This window comes from Alexandromys fortis, unplaced genomic scaffold, assembly GCF_014885135.2.
Source record: "Alexandromys fortis isolate MF-2015 unplaced genomic scaffold, M_Fortis_MF-2015_v1.1 scaffold_252, whole genome shotgun sequence".
Taxonomy (NCBI): domain Eukaryota; kingdom Metazoa; phylum Chordata; class Mammalia; order Rodentia; family Cricetidae; genus Alexandromys; species Alexandromys fortis.
The window spans coordinates 213059-232668 of record NW_026068127.1 but is presented as its reverse complement, the minus strand read 5'-3'; the positions used below and the strand labels follow the sequence as shown (position 1 = coordinate 232668).

Here is a 19610-nt window from a genome sequence, read left to right as displayed (position 1 = left end):
TCTGACATTCAAGTTTTCCATTTATGAGAATAACAAAAGTTCACCCACTGAGGAATGGCTTCTGAGGCTAATTGTTTTGCAAGTAACCCATTTCTGCTCTTTCTTTTTTTCCTTTGTTGGTCTACTGAATTAGGCAGATCTAAATTGCTTTTTGGTTTTTTTTTTTTTTTTTTTTTTTTTTTTTTTTTTTTTTTTTTTTTTGAGACAGGGTTTTGCTGTAGTTTTAGAGCCTGTCCTGGAACTAGCTCTTGTAGTCCAGGCTGGCCTCAAACTCACAGAGATTCGCCTGCCTCTGCCTCCCAAGTGCTGGAATTAAAGGTATGTGCCACCACCACCTGGCTATGGCAGTTCTAAATTGTAAAGACTAAAAAAGACCTATCAATTGGATGCATTAAACACAAAAGGAAGAAATCAGAATGACAAAGAGCACTCAACACCCACATCATCATCACCACCAGAGTCCTGTTGGGGACTCTGCTCATTTGTTCCTAGCTGCCCAGACCTGAAATAATTACCCAGAAACCATATTATTTGCAATACTGTTTGGCCAATAGCTTAAGCGTAATGCTAGCTAGCTCTTATATCTCTGGTTAACCCATTTCTATTAATCTGTATATCACCAAATGGTTGTGTCTTACCAGCAAGGTTCTGGTGTGTCTGTCTCTGGCGGTGGCTACATGGTTTCTCACTGATTCTGCCTTCTTTCTCCCAGCATTCAGTTTAGTTTTCCCATCTAGCTCTATTCTGCTAAGCCACTGGCCTAAACAGATTTATTCATTAAACAATAAAGGCAACACATAGAAGGACTTCTCACACCAGAGTCCACAGCAGAAAACTCCTGAGCTAGCTGCTAGGGATGTTGACGAACTTCACGTTGCTGATTCTACTTTGGGCTATAATTTCATAGCCTAGACTTTGTTTTCATAAGTGAAGACAAGACAGGGCAAGTCTAAAGGCTTATCATTTTTTAGAATATCAAAACACACCCCCATTTACCTGTGGCTTCCCTTGGCATGATATGAGTGTTATGGCTACTCTGTACCTGCCCATAACCACTCCTGGTTTGGATTTATTCCTCACTTCCTCTCCTTCTTTCCTGATAGTGTCTTGCTCTGTCGCCAAGGCTGGCGTCAAACTTGTGACCTTCTTGCCTCAATCTTCAAAGAGCCAGTAATAACATTTGTCACCCTTCTTTCCTTTCCTGCCCTTACCTCTTTTCTCCCATCTTCCCCCCACTTCACCCCCTCCCCTTTCTTTATCTTCCCCCTCTCTTTCTTCTCTTCTCCCCACAATTCATTCTGAGACACGATCTTGCTACATTACTCAGGCTGGCCCTAAATCCACTGTGTAGCCCAAACAAGCCTTAAATCTGTTAAGCTTCGGCTTCAGCTTCCCCAGTAGTTGGGATTACAGGCATGTTATAGTGATTATTATTTTTTTTTTAAGATTCATCTCAAGGCATTGTCTTATTTTGAAAAAAGAAATGCTAACACCAGAAACAAACGTTTAGCCATTCTGGGTCAAGCAGTACCAAAGGATCTGATATAGTGCCTGCTTTAAAGGAAACTTGTTACTCTTCTGCGATAGCAAGGCTTGCTTATGATTATTTTAGGTAAAGGGGCAAATGAAAATCAAAACTATGCATGAGAAAATCCCCAAACATAAGGTGAAGTCTGATTTTTACCTCCTTTTCTCATGCCAATCAAAGTTAGCTGATCACAAACAGATATTTGATTTTCAAATTTGTTGCAAGAAAAGAAAAATTTTTAAAAATTAGGGGCTAAGAGTACAGCGCCATAATATAACACATGTTTAATATGCCTAAGACCCTGGGTTCCATTTGCAGCACTACAAAAATTAAAAAATAGAAAGGTAAAAATTAAAAGCCCTCTGTCCAGTGTAAAAGACAATATTATTAGTTAGATTATTACAAGTGGTGAACTAGTATCTGGTTTGTCTGCACACAGTAACAATGACATAAGCAGACAGCTGGGGATACATGCCAGACAGGAAGCATGTCTGACTCCTGACTGGATTCCCATTTGCTGAGCTACACCTGCCAGACTGGAAGCCCCTGGTGCTTCAATCATGAATGAGCACATCCTGTTCAGGGCTTTCAGGCCTTAGGAAGCAGGCCTTTGACTCCACCCTGCAGTGCTGGCAGAGAACCAAGTATGGGCTGACTTCCCTCCCTAGTTTGCCTGGCACTGCCTTTCCAGTACCATCCGGCTTCAAGCCACAGTCTTAGTTGTACACGACACCAGTGACCTGGAAGTGGAAATATTCCTCCCATGCTAGAGTGGGAGGTTTCCCTTCCTACCTCTTTCCCTGAGTTATTCCTATTTCCACTTCTCTGTTCCCCCTGTGCACCATACTCTAGAAAAGGATTTGTGAGGTTGAAGAGCAGAGAAGAAAACCCAAGGACCGGTTTTACCCATTGATCATGATTCTGAACTAAGAACCTGTGAGGGTCTTAACAATTTTAACTTTGTGAAAGAAAACGATTCAATTAATGGCTTGACAAAGACATGGCATTGGAAGGCCTAGACCTCTCCTTGGGCCTGGAACACCTATGCTGGACTACTTTTCATCAGTATACGATCCTGATGATAAAATACTAGGGCAGTCTCAAACTGTTTCCCAGATGGACTTAACTTTAGATATCCAGGCATTAACCACTATTGTTAGTAGTTTGTTCTAAGTTTTGAAAGGAAAAAGAAACCCAGAAAGGGAAAACTTTAATTTTCACCCATTTCTCAGGAGAGAGAGAGAGAGAGAGAGAGAGAGAGAGAGAGAGAGAGAGAGAATGTGAACAAAGGAGTGAGAAACTATGATGTTCCTTTTCTTTTCTTATAAGACACTAGAATAGATGCCCTGGCTAACAGTAGACATAAACAAGCTCTTACCAAAGAAGGTCAAAGAAGCACAACTTTTAAAAGAGCATTTCCCAGTACCCATAGCTCCAAATGTTCTGTGTGCAGGGGAGGGTAGAGCCAGCGTTTTTGGTGTTCCGTAGTGGAACATTGCTTCACTGTTGGGGTATACCTAACAAGAACTCCAGAGGACAACGAACAGTTAAAAATATGTGTCAGAAGGAGGAGAGTGGAGCAGAAAAAGGTATCTGAAGGAATGATGACTGATATTTAAAATATTTCAACAAAAGACAGATATCTGCAGTCTTGAGATTCATAAAGCTGGAAAGCAGAAAGTCCATGTTGGTGTATGTCATAGTCAAATTGCTGAAAGCAAAGATACAGCGCATGTCTTAAAGCAGTGAAGAAAATGATGTATGACAATAATAGACATAATTGATCAACAGCTCACTTCTCAAGAGACACTGTGAGACTAGACGAGAATTGAAAAATATCAATAAAATAGCGAAAGAAAACAAGTAAAACATAAAAACCAGAATTTTTATATTGTATTTTGAATGTGCTTATTATACACGAACATGTACCTGCCATGGTGCATGTGTAGAAGTTAGAGGACAGCTTGTGAGAGGTGATTTTCTCCTTCTACCTGCTGGGCCCAGAGAGCACACTCAACTCATCTGGCATGGCAGCGGTGCCTTCACCCCTGAGCCATCACACCGTTTGTAACTCAGTATCTGACATCCAGTGGATGTAAATTTACATTCAAATATGAAAGCAGATAACATCTAAATTTTATATAAAATATAAGAACTTGTGGCCAACATATCTGCACTGTAGCTTGGAACACTAAAGGAAGCTATCTAAGGGGAATCATAAATGGAAACCGTCTTCAGGAGAGAAGAACCCCAGAAGTAGCAAACGCCGGGTAAGGCAGGGTGATTTCTGTTGGCCATAGCCTCTTAATCTCTTCATAAATTATTGGTTTAAGTCTATTTATAGTATTGCCATAGGCAGTCTATTAGTGGTACAGGTCTTATGTAAAAGACAAGTTTCTTAAGGCTTCCTAAAAGATAACATGTTTATCCTATGGGATGGTTGAAATCGGGACAGTTTACTTCTGTCTGTTCTAGCCGGTTGTCACCACAATAGGTTTGTTTTGAGGATATATTGAGTGGTAGGATTTTGGATGAAGAATGGGACCTTTGAAAATTACAAATGGGAAAATTGAGAGCATCTATATGACTGGGAGGAGCATAGATACATGGAAGGGAAAAGTCCGTGATTAGATGTCCCCATGGTAAAACCTCAGTTTATAGTCACAGGCCTAAGAATCCACCTGAGATCTTGGCAGGCTGGGAGAGACAGATGTGACATACATAGTCTACCTCCTGACTCCTTAGCTTTCCACTCTTCACTAATTGTTACTCTTTTATAGAATCGACAAGAATATCTCTGACTTAGGCAGGACTTGCTATTTCATCTCCAGTCCAGGCCGGAGGTGAACCAAAAATAGATTTGGGAGCTTCTGAGGGAATTTAGTTTCAAGATCTGCCCTTGAGTGGAGGAAGTTAATGAACTGGGAGGGTGGATGCATCACCTACCTGAATCATGAATACCTAAGGACGAAGGATGCTGAGAATTCTGGGTGGATCTGGAGCACTGACTTCTTCAGGCGTTGGCATTCTTGGTAAACATTGAGTGTCCTGGAATTTGGCAAAAGAAGACATAAGGAAAGAAGAGAGGTGTTGCAAACCTCAAAACAAAACAAAAAAGGACTTTTTTTTTTTTCATATGAGTAGGGAAAGAAAGATCTAGAAGCAGCAAGAACACTTCTTGGGTGGCTTTCCATTCTTTAGCTTCTTGAATGGAGGGGCTGTCAGCACAGCCTGCCTGGGGGCTGAGGATCCCTCATTGCTTCATGGCTTCTGTCTAACCACTAAATGCTTCACGGCACTGGTTCACCTCAGAGCCACGCATGTATGTATGGGAGAAGCTAGGCTACCGGAGGAAGTCTTTGTACTCTGTTGTGACATTTCAAATAGAAACCTGGGGTGTTGATTTGGGGCTTGGGATATTGCAGGCAGGCTGACAGAACCCCAATTTGCATCAGAAGTTGTTAGCTTTGCAGTTTGTTTTAGGGAGATTTTCAAATGCTCCCTCCTTCCATATCCTCCTCCTCCCTAGGATCTGGCAGCTTCTTCAACAGAAAGAAGACAAGGTCAATGCTACCATGTCCAGAACATCAAAACACAGTGACACTAGTCAGTGATGGGAGGGAAGTGGAGATTAACTATCTGCCTATTAGGAATAAAAAAAAAAATCAGTTTTACCTTGCAGGCCAACTCTGCAGCACTGCGGTTCTGAGGCTTACACACTTGGATGTGGGCATGGGAAGGGAGCACTGGGATGGGAATGGTAATGGGTGCTTAGGAGTGCTTTTCTTAATCCAAGTGGCTTGTTTATAGAGGAAGTAGCCTTATTAACTGGTCCCCAGGAAGTGAGGGACCTCCTAGACTGATACCAGGGAGTCAGGTGTCTCTGTGTCATGGAAGCTCAGGACCTGTCTGTCAGGTCTTGGTGAAGACCTAATCGAAGAGTTAAAAAAAACACTGTGAGAGCAAGAAAAGCCTGTTTATCCCCATCAATGTTTGCTAAATTCCTCTGAGGAGTTGGCTGTCCAGTTCAGTCAGGCCTGAGCATTGCAGCAGCGTCTCTTGCAGGGCACACCTGATTCCTTCATCTGCCGCAACAGGTAAAAAAATGAAGCTCCAGGGCATCTGATCTACACAGATCTCTCACATCTCAACAGAAATCATAGGGATATGGATATTTTAAAAAATTCATTTATTTATGGGATTTCTGAAACAGTTTCTATATAGCCTAGACTGACCTCAAGCCATGGTCCTTCCGACTCAGCCTCTTGAGTGCGGGGATTCCAGACACGCCAGTTCTGGTTATGCGTTTTGCCTCTCAGCACAGTCCCCTCAACCTAAACCTTGAATCTTAGGGCCCCCCTCCACTACCCCATTTTGCTCATTAGGAACCATCACATCTTCACACCAATCTAAAGAAAGCCTTTCTGCCTTAGGGAGTGTTGACTTTGTAGACTGGCTAGCCCTAGATATAGATATTTGAGGAGTCCGCATAATAGAAAGGGGTGATAGGAATTCTGAATTTGACTTTCTCCTATCAGACAGGTAAGAATGTTAGCTTCTGCAGGCAGAAGAAATTGGAGCAGTCTTCCTGTGAGGAGCATGCTCTTGCATGTGAACAGGTTTAGGGATGCTCCTTGTTGGACTCTCTCTGTCTCTGTCTCTGTCTCTGTCTCTCTCTGTCTCTGTCTCTCTCTCTGTCTCTCTCTGTCTCTCTGTCTCTCTCTCTCTCTCTCTCTCTCTCTCTCTCTCTCTCTCTCTCTCTCTCTCTCTGTGTGTGTGTGATGGTGAATGGATGGCCGACTCTTGGGTGCGGTTAACTCCTTTAGGGGAGTTCCTGAGAAGGGTCTGTTTCAAAGGTAGAGGCAACTCCTTTGAACCTCTAACTTCCCCAATCTCAGGAAATTCTAGCTCCCTCATCAACGAAGAGACCTTTAGTGAATAAGAAGGTTCCAGAGCGAGAAAGCAAGCTCCATGTGTGGTCCAACAGGGATGTCCTGGACATCTCTTGGCCCTTTCCAAAAACTTGGGGTCCAGTGTGGCAGGAAACGTCCCACCCAGCCTCCGCAAGTCACCTCGTAGAGGAGGAGCCAGGTGGGTCGTGGCAGCTCCTGGAAAGGCTGTCAGCTCGGAGGCTTCGGGACATCGCGGGAAGCGAAGCGCTTCGGCCCACGCCCTCGCGGTCCAGGGCTCCACGGTTCCCGAGGTGAGCAGGCACGTCACGCAGTGTCGCGCTCCCCCGCGGTGGGGAGTCGGTGCCCCACGGCCGGCCGGGCAAGCAAGCAGGCGGACCGTCACTGCCCGCCCGTCGCTCGCCTCCCCGCCCCCCGGCTTCCTGCGGAGGCCGCGGCCGCCATGTTGTTGTGGGGCTGAGGCGGCGCCGGCGGAGCACAGCGGCCGTGACAGGCTGCGCAACAGGTTCGCTGCGGCCGACCTGACGACTGACCCGGCGGTGGCGGCGGCGGCGGCGGCGGCGGCACGGCAGGGTCTTCCCCGGCGCGGGTGCCGAGGAGCGCGCGGGGGGTCGGTGGCGCGGTGACGCGCGCGAGGCGCCAGGTGGGTGAAGCCGCCCGGCAGCGCTGCTGCCGCGGGGCGCGGGGCAGGTGCGGGCGCCGCCGGCCCCGGGGCTGCACGGGCCGTGCCGAGGGGGCCGCGCGCCGCAGACCGCCGGGGCCCGTTCTCGACAGCGCGTGCGGCCCCCGCCCTAGGCCCCGGCCGGGTTCGGCCGAGCCGGGCGGAAACCTGGGCTGCGGGTTCCTGTCCCGGCCTCGGGGTCGGCGGGCCGCTCCTCTCCGAGGCCGGGACCCTGTGCCCCTCGGCACGGCCTCGCTTGGCAGGTGACGGCCGCCGCCTCTGGTTGAGGGGCGACGCGGTCCTCGGCTTTCCTTAGGGGCACCGGGCTGCGCGTTGCCTTGGAGACCCATTTTATTTTGGCTTAGTTTATTTATTTATTTATTGTTTTTCTCCTCTCCCCCCCTCCTTGGTCAGCGTTGGTGCAGAGTGTCAGGTGAGCCGCATCCCGGTGCGTCAAAGTAGCCCGAGTCATGAGAGGACAGTGGGCGGATGCTTGGCGTCCACAGCTCGCGTTTTTAACAGCTAAAGTTGGGAAATGTTAAGCGTTGACTTCTGTTCTGCGTTATGCACTTCCAGGGTGCATAGGAAGCACTCGGTCACCAGAGTAAAGTTGATTGCCTATTTAAGGAAGGGAGAAAAAACGGCTGCAAGTGCATTGTGGCTGGGGAAACTAAGGCTGCCAGTGCAGGTGGCTTTCATTCTGCAGATAGGATGCTGTTTGCGAGTATTGGTCACGGGCTGTGTTGTTCAGGGATTGCCCGTGGCCAATAGGTTCATTTCTTTTGAAACTTGGACTCATAATGAATAGGAACATTTCGGATAGAGCCAGCTACTTCATAATAGGAATTGAAGTTAGCACAGAAACTACCGTTTTGTTACATGCTTTTTGATCCGTTTCACGAGTGTTCTACTCAGGGGAGGCAAGTTGTCACTTGGAATTTTGTGCTGTTAGCTTAATTTCGGTAGCACAGACCGGAGGCCAAACTACATAAGCCTCTGAGAAATTGCTTACTTCTCTCTGAAGGCTTGCTATATTGTCACTGATAAAACCTGAAAGCGATCCAGAAACCTTGCCCACAGCCTTTATACGGATTGATAGGAGGCCTGCAAAATTCAGTTACCTACAGGTTAGGGATTATTCCTATGATTGCCTCATAATCAAGCAAGCAAAGTGAAAATCTTTCTTTCTTTTTCTTAAGGATACAGAAAAAAGCGTGTTGCTGCTGTTTGGTGTAATACTGATATGCAGCTGAAAAAATCTGCATGCTTATAAACATTTAATGCATTTAAGTATTCTTGTTGTTCACCTTTATAATGAAAGGTAGAATGGTTAGTGAAAACTTTACTGAGTAGAATTATACCGTTGTTCAGTACATCTTAAGACTCAAATTCTGATTTCTCCTAAATATGAAGAAATACGTACACTCAGGGGATTCAATTTGTACTTTAAAAATAAATATGTTTTTACAAAAATATTTAAAATAGCATGCACCCATTACCCAGACTTAGGAACTCTCAAGATTTTCATCATCTTTGACATTGGATAATTTCATATATAATCTTGGAACTTTCAGGGATGTGTGTGTTTGTGTGTGTATTAGGGAGTGAACCAACCATTTCACACATTCTGAGCATGCTCTCTGCCATCTGGGTACAGGGTACATGCAGACTTTTTTTTAGTTCTAATTCATCTTTAATGTAGAGTTTCACAGAGTTCCATCGTTTTAGTAAAAGAAAATGTATTGTTCATCATCAACTAAACTTCCTTTAGTATGACAGTTTATCTCCCGTGTGGTCATTTATAGCACACTTTCTAGTATTAGAGCCTATGTTCAGTGTTTATATAATTATTTAAAGCATGAAGGCCTCGTAGGTAATTAATGTCCTCCCATCAGATAAGTGAAATGTTAAATTAGCATTTAGCTGCTCTAGGTCCCAGAGTTAGTAAGTGTGAGCATCCCATTTCAGGTTAGGATTCTTTTAACTTCAGCACCGATGTTCTCATACATAACATCTTGGTTCAGGTAAAACAAAGTTATATGGGCATTCTATATATGTATATATGCATATATAGAACATATACATATATATGTCCAATAAATAGAGAGAGCAAACGAATCGCCATGAGTACTCACGTTAGGGGAGGGTGAGCTAGGTTTGTCAGCTCTAGCAGGGACTGCCAGGACTAGGGTTTGCAGGCGTCTCTGGGAGGACAGGAAGAGTGCTTCACCAAGGAGCTGCGTCTGGAGTCCTCGGTTTACACTGCCAGAGTCTCATTATTCAGTACACATTCTGCCCACTGCTGATACCACGTGTGCACCTTCACACCCATCTCAGAAGTTTCACTGTTTGTTTGTAGAACGTTTACGTTGGGCGCTGTACATTATTCAGGATATGATAATTATGTTACTAAAATATGATATATTTGTTGTCTAACAACCTGTTTGGGGGTTGGTTGCTTTTGTATTTTCAGACTTAGAGAAAAGTTTTGGAAAAAATATTTTGCAAAAAAAGGCCAAACAAGGGAAGACTTTTGGGGTATGCCAATTGTTAAAAGCAGATTCCAAGTGTGAAATAGAAAAACAAGAATTCCCACCCCCACCCCGCCCCCATCTGCGTTCTATGTGCTAGAACCCAATTCACGAGCTTTGGGCAAGGGGCTGGAGGTTGAGGAAACACACGCAGAGACAGACTGACACGCAGACCTTCCAACACTGGTACCAAAAGCCCATCTTTAATAGCATCATGGAGGAGGCTTAAGTACTCTGCAGTCAATGGCCAACAGGTGAAAATCCCATCCTCTGATCCTCTAGACTAGGCACAGCTTCTAGTAACTTCAATTAGAAGGCTCTAGACAGGGAAGGGCAGCTGAAGGCCAGGACTTAATTGGTCCCAACAAGAATATTTCAAATTATTTCTGCAGTTGCATAGGTCTAAAACTGAACATCCATTAGAATGTACTTCCACTCTTGGCTCTTGTTGTTTGTAAGTTTGACCATCTACAGCTGTTGCACACAGACAGGGGTTAGCACTCCCCTGGGTGAAATGTGCATGTAGGTGTTCTTGAGAAAGAGGAACTGAACCAGCTTTAAAGGATGTGAGGCAGAGAGGAAATGGGGGAGGGAGGGAGGAAACTGAGCAGAAATAGGACAGTGAATAGCCTGAGAAATAATGTATTTTCATAACTCTAAGAGTGCAACATATTTCATTTGTAGTGTTTTGAGAGCTTCAATTAAAACGTAACTTCACAGCCAGACCAAGACACTGAATAACTTTGTTATTTGTAGTACAGCTATTCAGTCGTGATTATGGCAGACACGTAGGGGTCTACAACCAGATGGTAGAGATTTAACCTGTGGTGTTTATTTAACCACTTGTTTTATGTTTTCTGGATCCTTCTCATTGTGAATACATATTCATTTGAGAAAAAGTCTGGTTCAATAAAAATTGCACGTGTATTTATAACTATGTTGGATAAAAGTATGGGCTCTTCAGTTAGACCTCCTGCTCCGAATAGTTGTATGACTTTAAGCAAGTTTTTAAAATTCTCTTAATTTCTGTTTTCTTCTTTATTTATAAAAGATGGATAATAGTAGAACCCATTTCATAATGTTGTATGTACTACAAAGTGCTTAGTGATTGTGCTTAGGAGAAGTATGTAATAAATGTTACCTGTTATCATCCCAGCTTGCTTCAGTGAGAAATTTCAAGCTATTTTCTCCCTTACTCTGTGGCTCTGTCTCTTTCTCTCTGGTTTGTGATTTATCCTAATGACTCCATAAGAAATTAGCTTCTTCTTTTGATTCTCATTTTCTAATCAGCATCCAAATGAACTCTATGAGAAGACTGAAAATAGATTAGACGATCTGACCTTCAGTTCAGTCTAAGACTCTGCCCCTTAGTTCCCTTAGCTTCTACTGCTTTGGATAATCACTTCGGAGCCTTGGCAGGGGTTCAGTTCTTCCTTGACTAGGAAGAAGCTGGTGTTGAGAGAGGGTAGTGACAAGGGAGATCAGCTGAGGTGCCTGCAGGGTTCACACTGGTCTTTAGGACAGGAGCAACCTTTGCTTTGCCATTTTTTTTTTGCTGCTGCTTGGAATCTTTGACCCCATTTCCATCTTCCATCTAATAGGCTTTTGTGGCACTTCTCAAATGACTGCTTTAATATAAATATCAGGTAGGTCAAGTTAATAAATCTTATAATTTTAAAACATTTGGTGGCAGTGATTTAGAAATTATTCTTAGGGATTATAACTAATCATGTCAAAGATTAGTGACATTTTCCATTAGTTACTTTTCTTGTTGCTGCGACATAGTACTTGACAAGAAGCGACTTGAGGAAGGAAAAGTTTACTGACGCATGGTTTGAGGGTCTAGTCCATCGCAGCAGGAGAATGAGACAGGTAGTTGGTAGGTAACCACGTCTGCACTCAGGAAGCAGAGAGATGAATGGAGACACTCTGTTGGCTTTCTCCTTTGTACAAAGTGCAGAATCCCTGCCCAGGGAATAGCAGTCTGCATTCAGGGTGGAGTTTCCCACTTCTTTGACCTCATCTAGATAATCCTTCACAGGCCTGGCCAGAGGCTTATCTCCTAGGTATTGTAGATCCTGTTAAGTTGTCCCTCAGTATTCACCATCATATTTGCCAAGAGTGGTGTGGGTCAAATAGGAGTACAAAGTAGTATTGCTTCTCTAACCCATTTTTATTAAGATCTGAAAACCGAAGAGATAGAAGAGAAGCCTTCTCACTAGAGCATTTCAGCTTTTCCTCTGCTAAATTTTTAGTGAGATGCTTATAAAATGATCTTTTGTCTTGCTGCAGAGACAGCCTGTATTGGGGTTTCCTTGCCCTCCCCTCATTCATTCCAGTAACTGTGACTTGGAGTTACTACTTCCTTCTTCCAACATCTTGGTTCCTACTGGTTCACACTGGGTTCTGAGAACTGAGTAACTTGGATGAATGAAATGTAAAGGACCATTGGATTGGGTTTGGGTAACTGCAAGCCTTTTCTATAGTACTCTCTAGGACCTGGGCTTTCTAGTTTTTGTAGCATGATGGCAACCCCCTCTGAAGAGTAGAGCTCCTCAGTCCATCTTGGGCTTCTCTCCACAGTGTATCTTCCCTCATCTTTGCCTTTCTCCGTATCATGTAACAGCTTCTTTCCTTTATTCCAGCTATTGCTCTCTCTTTGAAAGTTAAAGACAACAGAAGTCACTCATAATTCATAGCATGGAATTCGTTCTTTCACTCCATCGTTCCATAAATATTACATGATTTCTTGTAAGACATGCCCAGTGTAATGATTATATAACCAGTGGACAAAATATACAACCGTGTTCTGCCATAGTGGCTTTAAATTCAGGAAAAGAGAAGAAAGAATAAAATTTCTTGAATTTAGAATAAATGGAAGCCTTCATATAAATAAGTTATTTGTATTTCAGAATAACATATTTAAGATGGTTTATTATTGTTATTTATTTTGTTAGTACCTGGCAGGTCTTGGTATTTCTTTTAGTTACTGAAACCAGAAAAAACCTTCTCCCACATAGTGTGCACTTAAAGCAGAGTTTTGCCAAATAGTTTGGGATGGACACTTAATTTGATTTTTCCTGAAAGCCCTGTATTGTTTGGTTTTAAATTTTATTGACTTTGTATGTGTACTATTTTTATTACGATAAATAATAAATGTTCTGTGTTGAAAATGGGGACGCTATAGGGAAACACAAAGACTATGAAACTTTCCAAACATAGCCATCGCTCATGTTTTAGTAGCTCTCCTAGAACTTAGTCTCTGCTGACTATGGACTTGTGTTATGTTGTCATGTGTTTTGTTATAATTTAATATATTTTCCTGCTGTGCCAGGGATTGACGTGTAGTGCACTAGGCAAGTGGTTTTTCACTGGACTACATGCTCGGTTTCTGTTCTGTGACTTTTCTTTGTAGCTTACAAATAATATTTATCAAAGCGTGGCTCTGTTTTCACTATGCACTTATCCACCATATACTTTTATTGGTGAATAATTTGTCCTCACTACCGAAGAGTATTAATAGTGTGTAACATTTATAGAGCAGTAGCTATATGTTAGTTATTTGGGGGACACTTTGCATAAATTGATTTAGTCTTTTTTTTTTTTTTTGAGACAGGGTTTCTCTGTGTAACAGCTTTTACTGTCGTGAAACTTGCTCTATAGACCAGGCTGGCCTTGAACTCACAGAGATCCACCTGCCTCTGCCTCCTGAATGCTGGGATTAAAGGTGTGTACCTCTACTGCCCAGCTTCATTTAGTCTTTAGACTCTCTATAAGAACCTCGTAGTTGAGTTTGAGGGAGTATAATAATTTACCCAGAGTCCACAACTGGTAGACGACAGACCTAGGATCTATTTCTGACCTTGCTCTTCTGCTTATGGTTGCTACCTATGCTTCTGTACTGCTAAGGTCATTTGTAATCTCTACCTTGCCGCAGTTCACATCCTTATAGCTGTAATTGTTTTCATGATTATGAGTATTTCCCAGAATACATTTCAAGTAGTAGAGAGACATTGGCTCAAAAGGTACGGACACTTCTTAATACCCGTGTAAACATATTACCAGACTATTTTACAGGAGACTGCATTAGCATGAATGTGTAAACAACACCGTCTTATTTCCCCACTTTCTTGAAAGCTTTGTCTTTAAAAAATACACTAACTTATTCAGAGTACTTTAGGTTTTCTTCCTCTAAGTATTAGCATCACATCGTCTTTTTTCCATTTATACTGGAAAACTTTCCTTTCTGATTTCTCATTTCATCGGCATGCTTACTTTGTTCATTTGTTCCTTCCTTTCCTCTCTTCTCTCCCCTCCCCTTCCTTTTTTTTCCTAATCTCTTTTGACAGTCTCTTGTAGCCCAGACTGGCCTCAAATTTCCTGTGTAGCATAGGATAATGTTGAACTTCTGATTCACCCACCTCCATGTCCTTCATGCTGGGATTGCAGGCATGTTCCTCTCCTCTGGTTTGTGTAGTGTAAGGGTCAAACCTGAAACTTGGTGCATGGTAGAAGATCATTCTATTAGCTTAACCAAATCACCAGCGCTCTTGTTTATTCTAAGAATTCTTTGTTTGGCAAGAAGTATGTCTTCCATATAGTTATACAGATTTTCCCATGTTTTTTAGCTTTGTTTATAGATGGTAGCACTTTTTGAGTAAGTATATGCTGTATACCTAAGTGTTTTATATTTAATAACTCATGTACTTTTTACAGCATCCCCTAGGAGGATTAGCTCCTTTGACATTGTCTTTCTTTTTTTTTTTTGTAATTTAAAAAATGTTTTTTTGATACTAGGTTTTACTATGTAGACCTGGCTATCCTGGAACTCTCTATTGTAGACCATGTTAGCCTTGAACTCACAGAGATTCACCTGCCTTCCAAGTGCTGGAATGAAAGGCGTGTGACTTTACATCGTTTTTTAAAGTCTTGGATTTTTTTCCTCTGTGCCTTTGTCTATTTTTGTTCTTGGTTCCTAAAAATCACAGTAACCTGCTGCTTGAAACCTATTGTTTAGTACCCATTACTCAATGTAGGAGTCATTTCCTCTGAGATTACTCATCTAATAACGTTCTGGTTTCTCAAGGCAAAGTGAGGCACTCATCTTCTGCCCTTTTCGTTCCCATAGCACTTACATGGAATTCTAACTTTTGGTGCATTCTTCTTTGGTGACTGGGCAGATGCACTGACTTGAACTCAAGGTGCTCTGGTGGTGCTGCTGGTGTCAAGGATTGAAGGCTGGGAAATGGCCCACCTGACAAAGGGCTTGCTCCACAAGCATGAGGACCGAGTCCAACTCCCTAGCACCCACATAAAAAGCCAAGTCCTGTGCACACCTGTACACACACTTATATACCTCCCCCACAAACACAAAGCAGTGAGTCCCCTCCCAGAGCATAAGAAGTAGAAACCTGGACTGAGGAAGTAACATGAAAGCTGGTCTGAAAGCAGGCAGGGAAAGAGTAGAAGTCCAGAGACTGAAACTGAGTGAAAACACAGTTGGCGATTTCCCATTATGTGTGCAGTGAGTTTTTAGGATGATTTTGAGTGTCACAACCTTGCTTCTGGGAGAGCCAAGCAATAAAGCTCTGCTTGCTCCCAGTATGTGCTTGTGGGTATGGATGTAGGTTTTTTTCTCTTGGTTTTGTGGGGAGGCTTGATGTTTGTTTTGTTCTGTTTTCTTTAAGAAAGGGTCTTATTGTGCTGCTCAGGTTGTTTTCAAACTCCTGGCTACAACTGAGTCCTCCCCACCGCACAACTTGACACCTTCCCAGTGGCTGGGATTACAAGCATACACTGTTCCAGCTAACTCAGTATACTTTTTTTTTTTTTTTTTTTGGTTTTTCGAGACAGGGTTTCTCTGTAGCTTTGGTGCCTGTCCTGGAACTAGCTCTTGTAGACCAGGCTGGCCTCAAACTCACAGCAATCTGCCTGCCTCTGCCTCCTGAGTGCTAGGATTAAAGGCATGCACCACCACTGCCCAGCTGTACATTAAATTTTAAAATAAGCTGCATGAACAAAATACCTTAATCAAGAGCAGAAATATATATATACACACATAGTATAACAAAATTGACCTTAAATTTGTATCAATAAACCAAAATCCATACCAATATAAATCTCTATAGCATATTACCCTTTAAATGTAAACAAGCATTCATAAACAATATTTGGGAATATGGGCATAGTTCTCTCCAAATTACTTCCTGCTTTTTGTTGAGTGAAGTAATTTTTTGGGGGTGTTCACAGCGACCTTGCGGGGGGTCTTGGTCCATCAAACTACATTAGTCTAGAAGAATCTCACAGGTTCTCATCCTCTGTGGAAACAAATGCAGAACCTCTTTTCCAAAACGACAAACCCTTAGACCCAAATTCTGAAATCATGATACCTCTAAAACATATATGTTGGTTTAGTTTATCAGTCTGTACAATGAAATGTCTCTCTGTACTTAGCTCCTTCACAGTCAAACAATTAAAAGAAAATACAATAATATGCATAATTCAGACCCTCTGTGTATTTTCCATCTTTACATGGCTTATTTTTTTACTCTATTACCTTTTAAATATTTATTTTATTATCTTTACTCCTTTAATCTATGACTGTCAGTACTCTGTCTCTTTAAAGACTTTGTTTTATTTTTATTTTCTAAATCATTTAGTTCCTTGTATGACTCTCTATACTCTTTTTCTTCTCTCTCCCAAGCCTACGTAAATTTATCCAACTCTGTGACCCATTTAGAGGTCTTTTCCATCTGAATTTGTCTTTACTGTGTATCTGTAATCCTTTTCTGACCAGGACTGCTGCTTAAAATGTTAAGCCCTTCTTAAAAACCTAAGCAGCTGCATTGCTAGGGCAAATACAGTCCTGCCTGTTGGCTCTGCCTAGTCCGACTTGGCAGAAGTCCATTCACTGCCTCTGAGACTGCCGGGTAGGAGCTGTCCTTACTACCTCAACTCTGATAACCAGTTGGCCCATGCTGCCACCAAGTAACTTTCAGCATGCTGCCCATAAACCCCATTTAAATGCTTGGCCTCCTAAAAGAGCCAGAGCTTGTGCTGGCAGCACAGCCCAGAAAGCCACTGTTTCAAAACCACGTGGCTTTTTCCCCTGCTACTGCTGAATCAAGAAAATTTCTCTTAAAGAAGCTGCAGCACACTGCCCACAAACAGAGCAAGAAGCTGTGTTAAACTTTTTTTTCTGACTAGGATTTCTTTCCGAGCTTTCTCAGGTTTTACATGGATTTAGTCAGCCATGTTGGCACACCAATTTGTTGTAGGGGACTGCTAGTTAGTTCCCAGCTCAGCCCCAAAATAACCATACAGAAAATATATTATTTACAATACTGTTTGGCCAATACCTTAAGCGTATTTCTGGCTACCTCTTATATCCTAAACTAGCCCATTTCCATTAATCTGTGTATCGCCATAAGGCTGTGGCTACAGGGTTAAATTTCGGCATCTGTCTCCAGAGGGGCTACGTGGCTTCTCACTGACTCCACCTTCTTTCTCCCAGCATTCAGTTTAGTTTTTTCCCGCCTACCTAAGTTCTGTCCTGCATAGGCCTAAGACAGTTTCTTTACCAACCAGTGGTATTCACACATACAGAGGGGAATTCCACATCAGTTCTCTTCTGCTTTTCTATTGCATTCATTCCTTTACCTGCTTTCTACCTCCTTTAAGATATTTTCTTCCAGTCAATAGCTTTGTGACCTATAAATACACATATAAATATACAAATATGTGTATATACATTACATTTTTCCATATATGAAAGAAACAGAGTATTTTCTGAGTCTGGCTTATTTTACTTAATATAATGATTTCCTATTTTATCTGTTTACCTGCATATGAATTTAATTTTGAGTGACACCCTAATATTAACTCCATGCTCTAGTATCATTGTGATACTATTTCCATGTTTGCTAATATCTTTGTAAAGAAGGCATTTTTTTTAATTCCTAGTGTTATTTCCTATGATAGGATCCCAGAAGTGAAATTACTGACATGGAGTTATAGATGTATGGATGTTGGTAGGATTTTTTATGTATGTTTTCAGGTGAAAAGCTTGCTACATTGTTTGTTCTCCCAGAAGCTGTGCCTGCACCCAGTTCTTCCAATGTTTTCTAGTTTGGGTGTTAGCCAGGGTGAAGGTTGGAATTTTGTTTTTGTTTGGTAACTTTATGAGTAGAAATGATGTAAGATTAAATTTTGCTTTCTTTCTTCTGTGTGAATGTATACACAAGTGGTTTTTTTTGAGACAGGGTTTCTTTGTGTAGCCCTGGCTATCTTGGAACTACTCTCTCTAGACTGGGTGACTGGCCTTGAACTCAGAGATCTACCTCCCTCTACCTTTGGAGGCCTGAGATTTAAGACATGTGCTAATTTTCATTTTCTTAATTATTAGTGATTTTTACATTTATTAATAAGGACTTTTTGTAAATTAATTATTTAATAGCTTCTTATACATTAAAGGTATTAACTGGCTATCTTCTCTGTGTTGTTTTCCCCATTTGATTACCTTTTACATATGTATTTAAAAAAAAAACTACCAGGCAGTGGTGACACACACCTTTCTTTCCTTCAGCACTCGAGGCAGAGGCAGGTATATCTCTATGAGATTGTGTAGTGATATCTTTGTGTGTGTGTGTGTGTGTGTGTGTGTGTGTGTGTTTATAAATAAAGCTTGCTGAAGATCAGAATGGTGGCATACACCTTTAATCCCAGAACTCAGGAGACTAAGACCGAATGGATATCTGTGAACAGATCCAGGTGGTGGTAGTTTACACCTTTATTCCCAGTATTTGCGAGTCACACACCTTTAATCCCAGCATTTGGGATCCCATGCCCTTTAATCCCAGCACTAGGGAGGTGGAGAGGGAGTGATATGGCTGGGTGGAGAGAGGAATATAAAGAAGAGACAGGAACTTTCTGGAGTGTGAAGTCTGAGGATTCGTGGAAATAGGATCTCGCCCCTTTAGTATGAAGATTCAGTAGAGGTAAAAGGTCTCTCTAGTGATTGGTTGCTTTGCTTTCTGATCATCAGGTTGAACCCCAGTGTCTGTCTCTGGGTTTTTTAATTCGTGCTACAAATTTGAGGCCAGCCTGGTCTACAGAGTGAATTCCTGGACACCAGGGCTGTTGCACAAAGAAACCTGTCTCAAAAACAAAACACCTTACATCTTCACATAGTTATGTAGATGACTCTGTTTATCCTTTTCTTTGGGTTTTCTTGTAAAGTTTAAAACCTTGAAAATTAAATTGTTTCCAAGAAGTCACATTTTACTTGAAAGTCAAGCATATTATTCAAGTTTTTCCTGCATGCATTTTTTCAACCCAAGTGAATAGTTTTGTTTAAATATTTACTCTTTATGAGACAAATGAGAATAGGCTCCAGAGCAACTGGGCCCTCAGCCTCCTTTTTGGGCAGAGGGTGAGTCACATACTATTCTTCGGTGTGTTTTCCCCATTGTGTGGGTGAATTGTCTTGTCAGGGTTGTTGACTAACTCTTCTGTAAATGGTGTAAAGCTTCAGCATGCATTTGAGTACTAACTCAGGATTAGTTCATTATTTGTTTTTATGTCCTCTTGACTTCTTGTTGCTTTGTTGGTCAAACTTAACATTTATTAATGTCAAAGTGTATATTGTGTATATTCTATGTGCCAAATGTTTTTCAGGTATGATATATTAGTGTAGTGATATTTTATTTTATTTTTTAACAAATAAAGCTTGCCTGAAGGTCAGAGTGCAGAGCTAAGCCACTAGAGGCCAGGCGGTGGTAGCACAGGCCTTTATTCCCAGTTCAAGGGAGCTGGAGACAGGAGTGATATAAGTTGGGCAGAGAGAGGACTATAAGGCCGTGGGAGAAAGAAGCTCAGTGCAGTCTGAGGTTTGGTAGAAACTTGCAGTCTAGAGATTCAGTCTGAGGACAGGATCACCCCTTCAGTCTGAGCATTGGTAGAGGTAAAGGAACTCTCTAGTG

General features: G+C 42.2%; 2 protein-coding genes across 5 annotated transcripts in view; one reads left to right on the top strand and one right to left on the bottom strand.

Annotated features, from left to right (window-relative positions):
- Positions 1–7449, bottom strand: part of LOC126490725 (serine/arginine repetitive matrix protein 3-like) — a 67323-nt gene extending 59874 nt beyond the window's left edge. The window contains exons 1-3 of the mRNA XM_050125862.1: positions 7309–7449; positions 6601–7229; positions 4475–4576 (exon numbers count right to left, since the gene is read on the bottom strand). Of these exons, the coding sequence (XP_049981819.1) occupies positions 4480–4576; positions 6601–7229; positions 7309–7449 (867 nt within the window). The 3' untranslated portion in view covers positions 4475–4479. The remainder of the gene's footprint in view (positions 1–4474; positions 4577–6600; positions 7230–7308) is intronic.
- The window catches only part of Itsn2 (intersectin 2), a 112761-nt gene continuing 99758 nt past the window's right edge, over positions 6608–19610 (top strand). For 3 of the 4 annotated variants that reach the window (XM_050125829.1, XM_050125827.1, XM_050125830.1), the window contains exon 1: positions 6933–7081. The gene's annotated coding sequence lies outside the window, so the exon portion shown is untranslated. Of the gene's footprint in view, positions 6732–6932; positions 7082–19610 lie in introns of those variants that run through there. The other variant, XM_050125828.1, reaches the window with a different exon arrangement.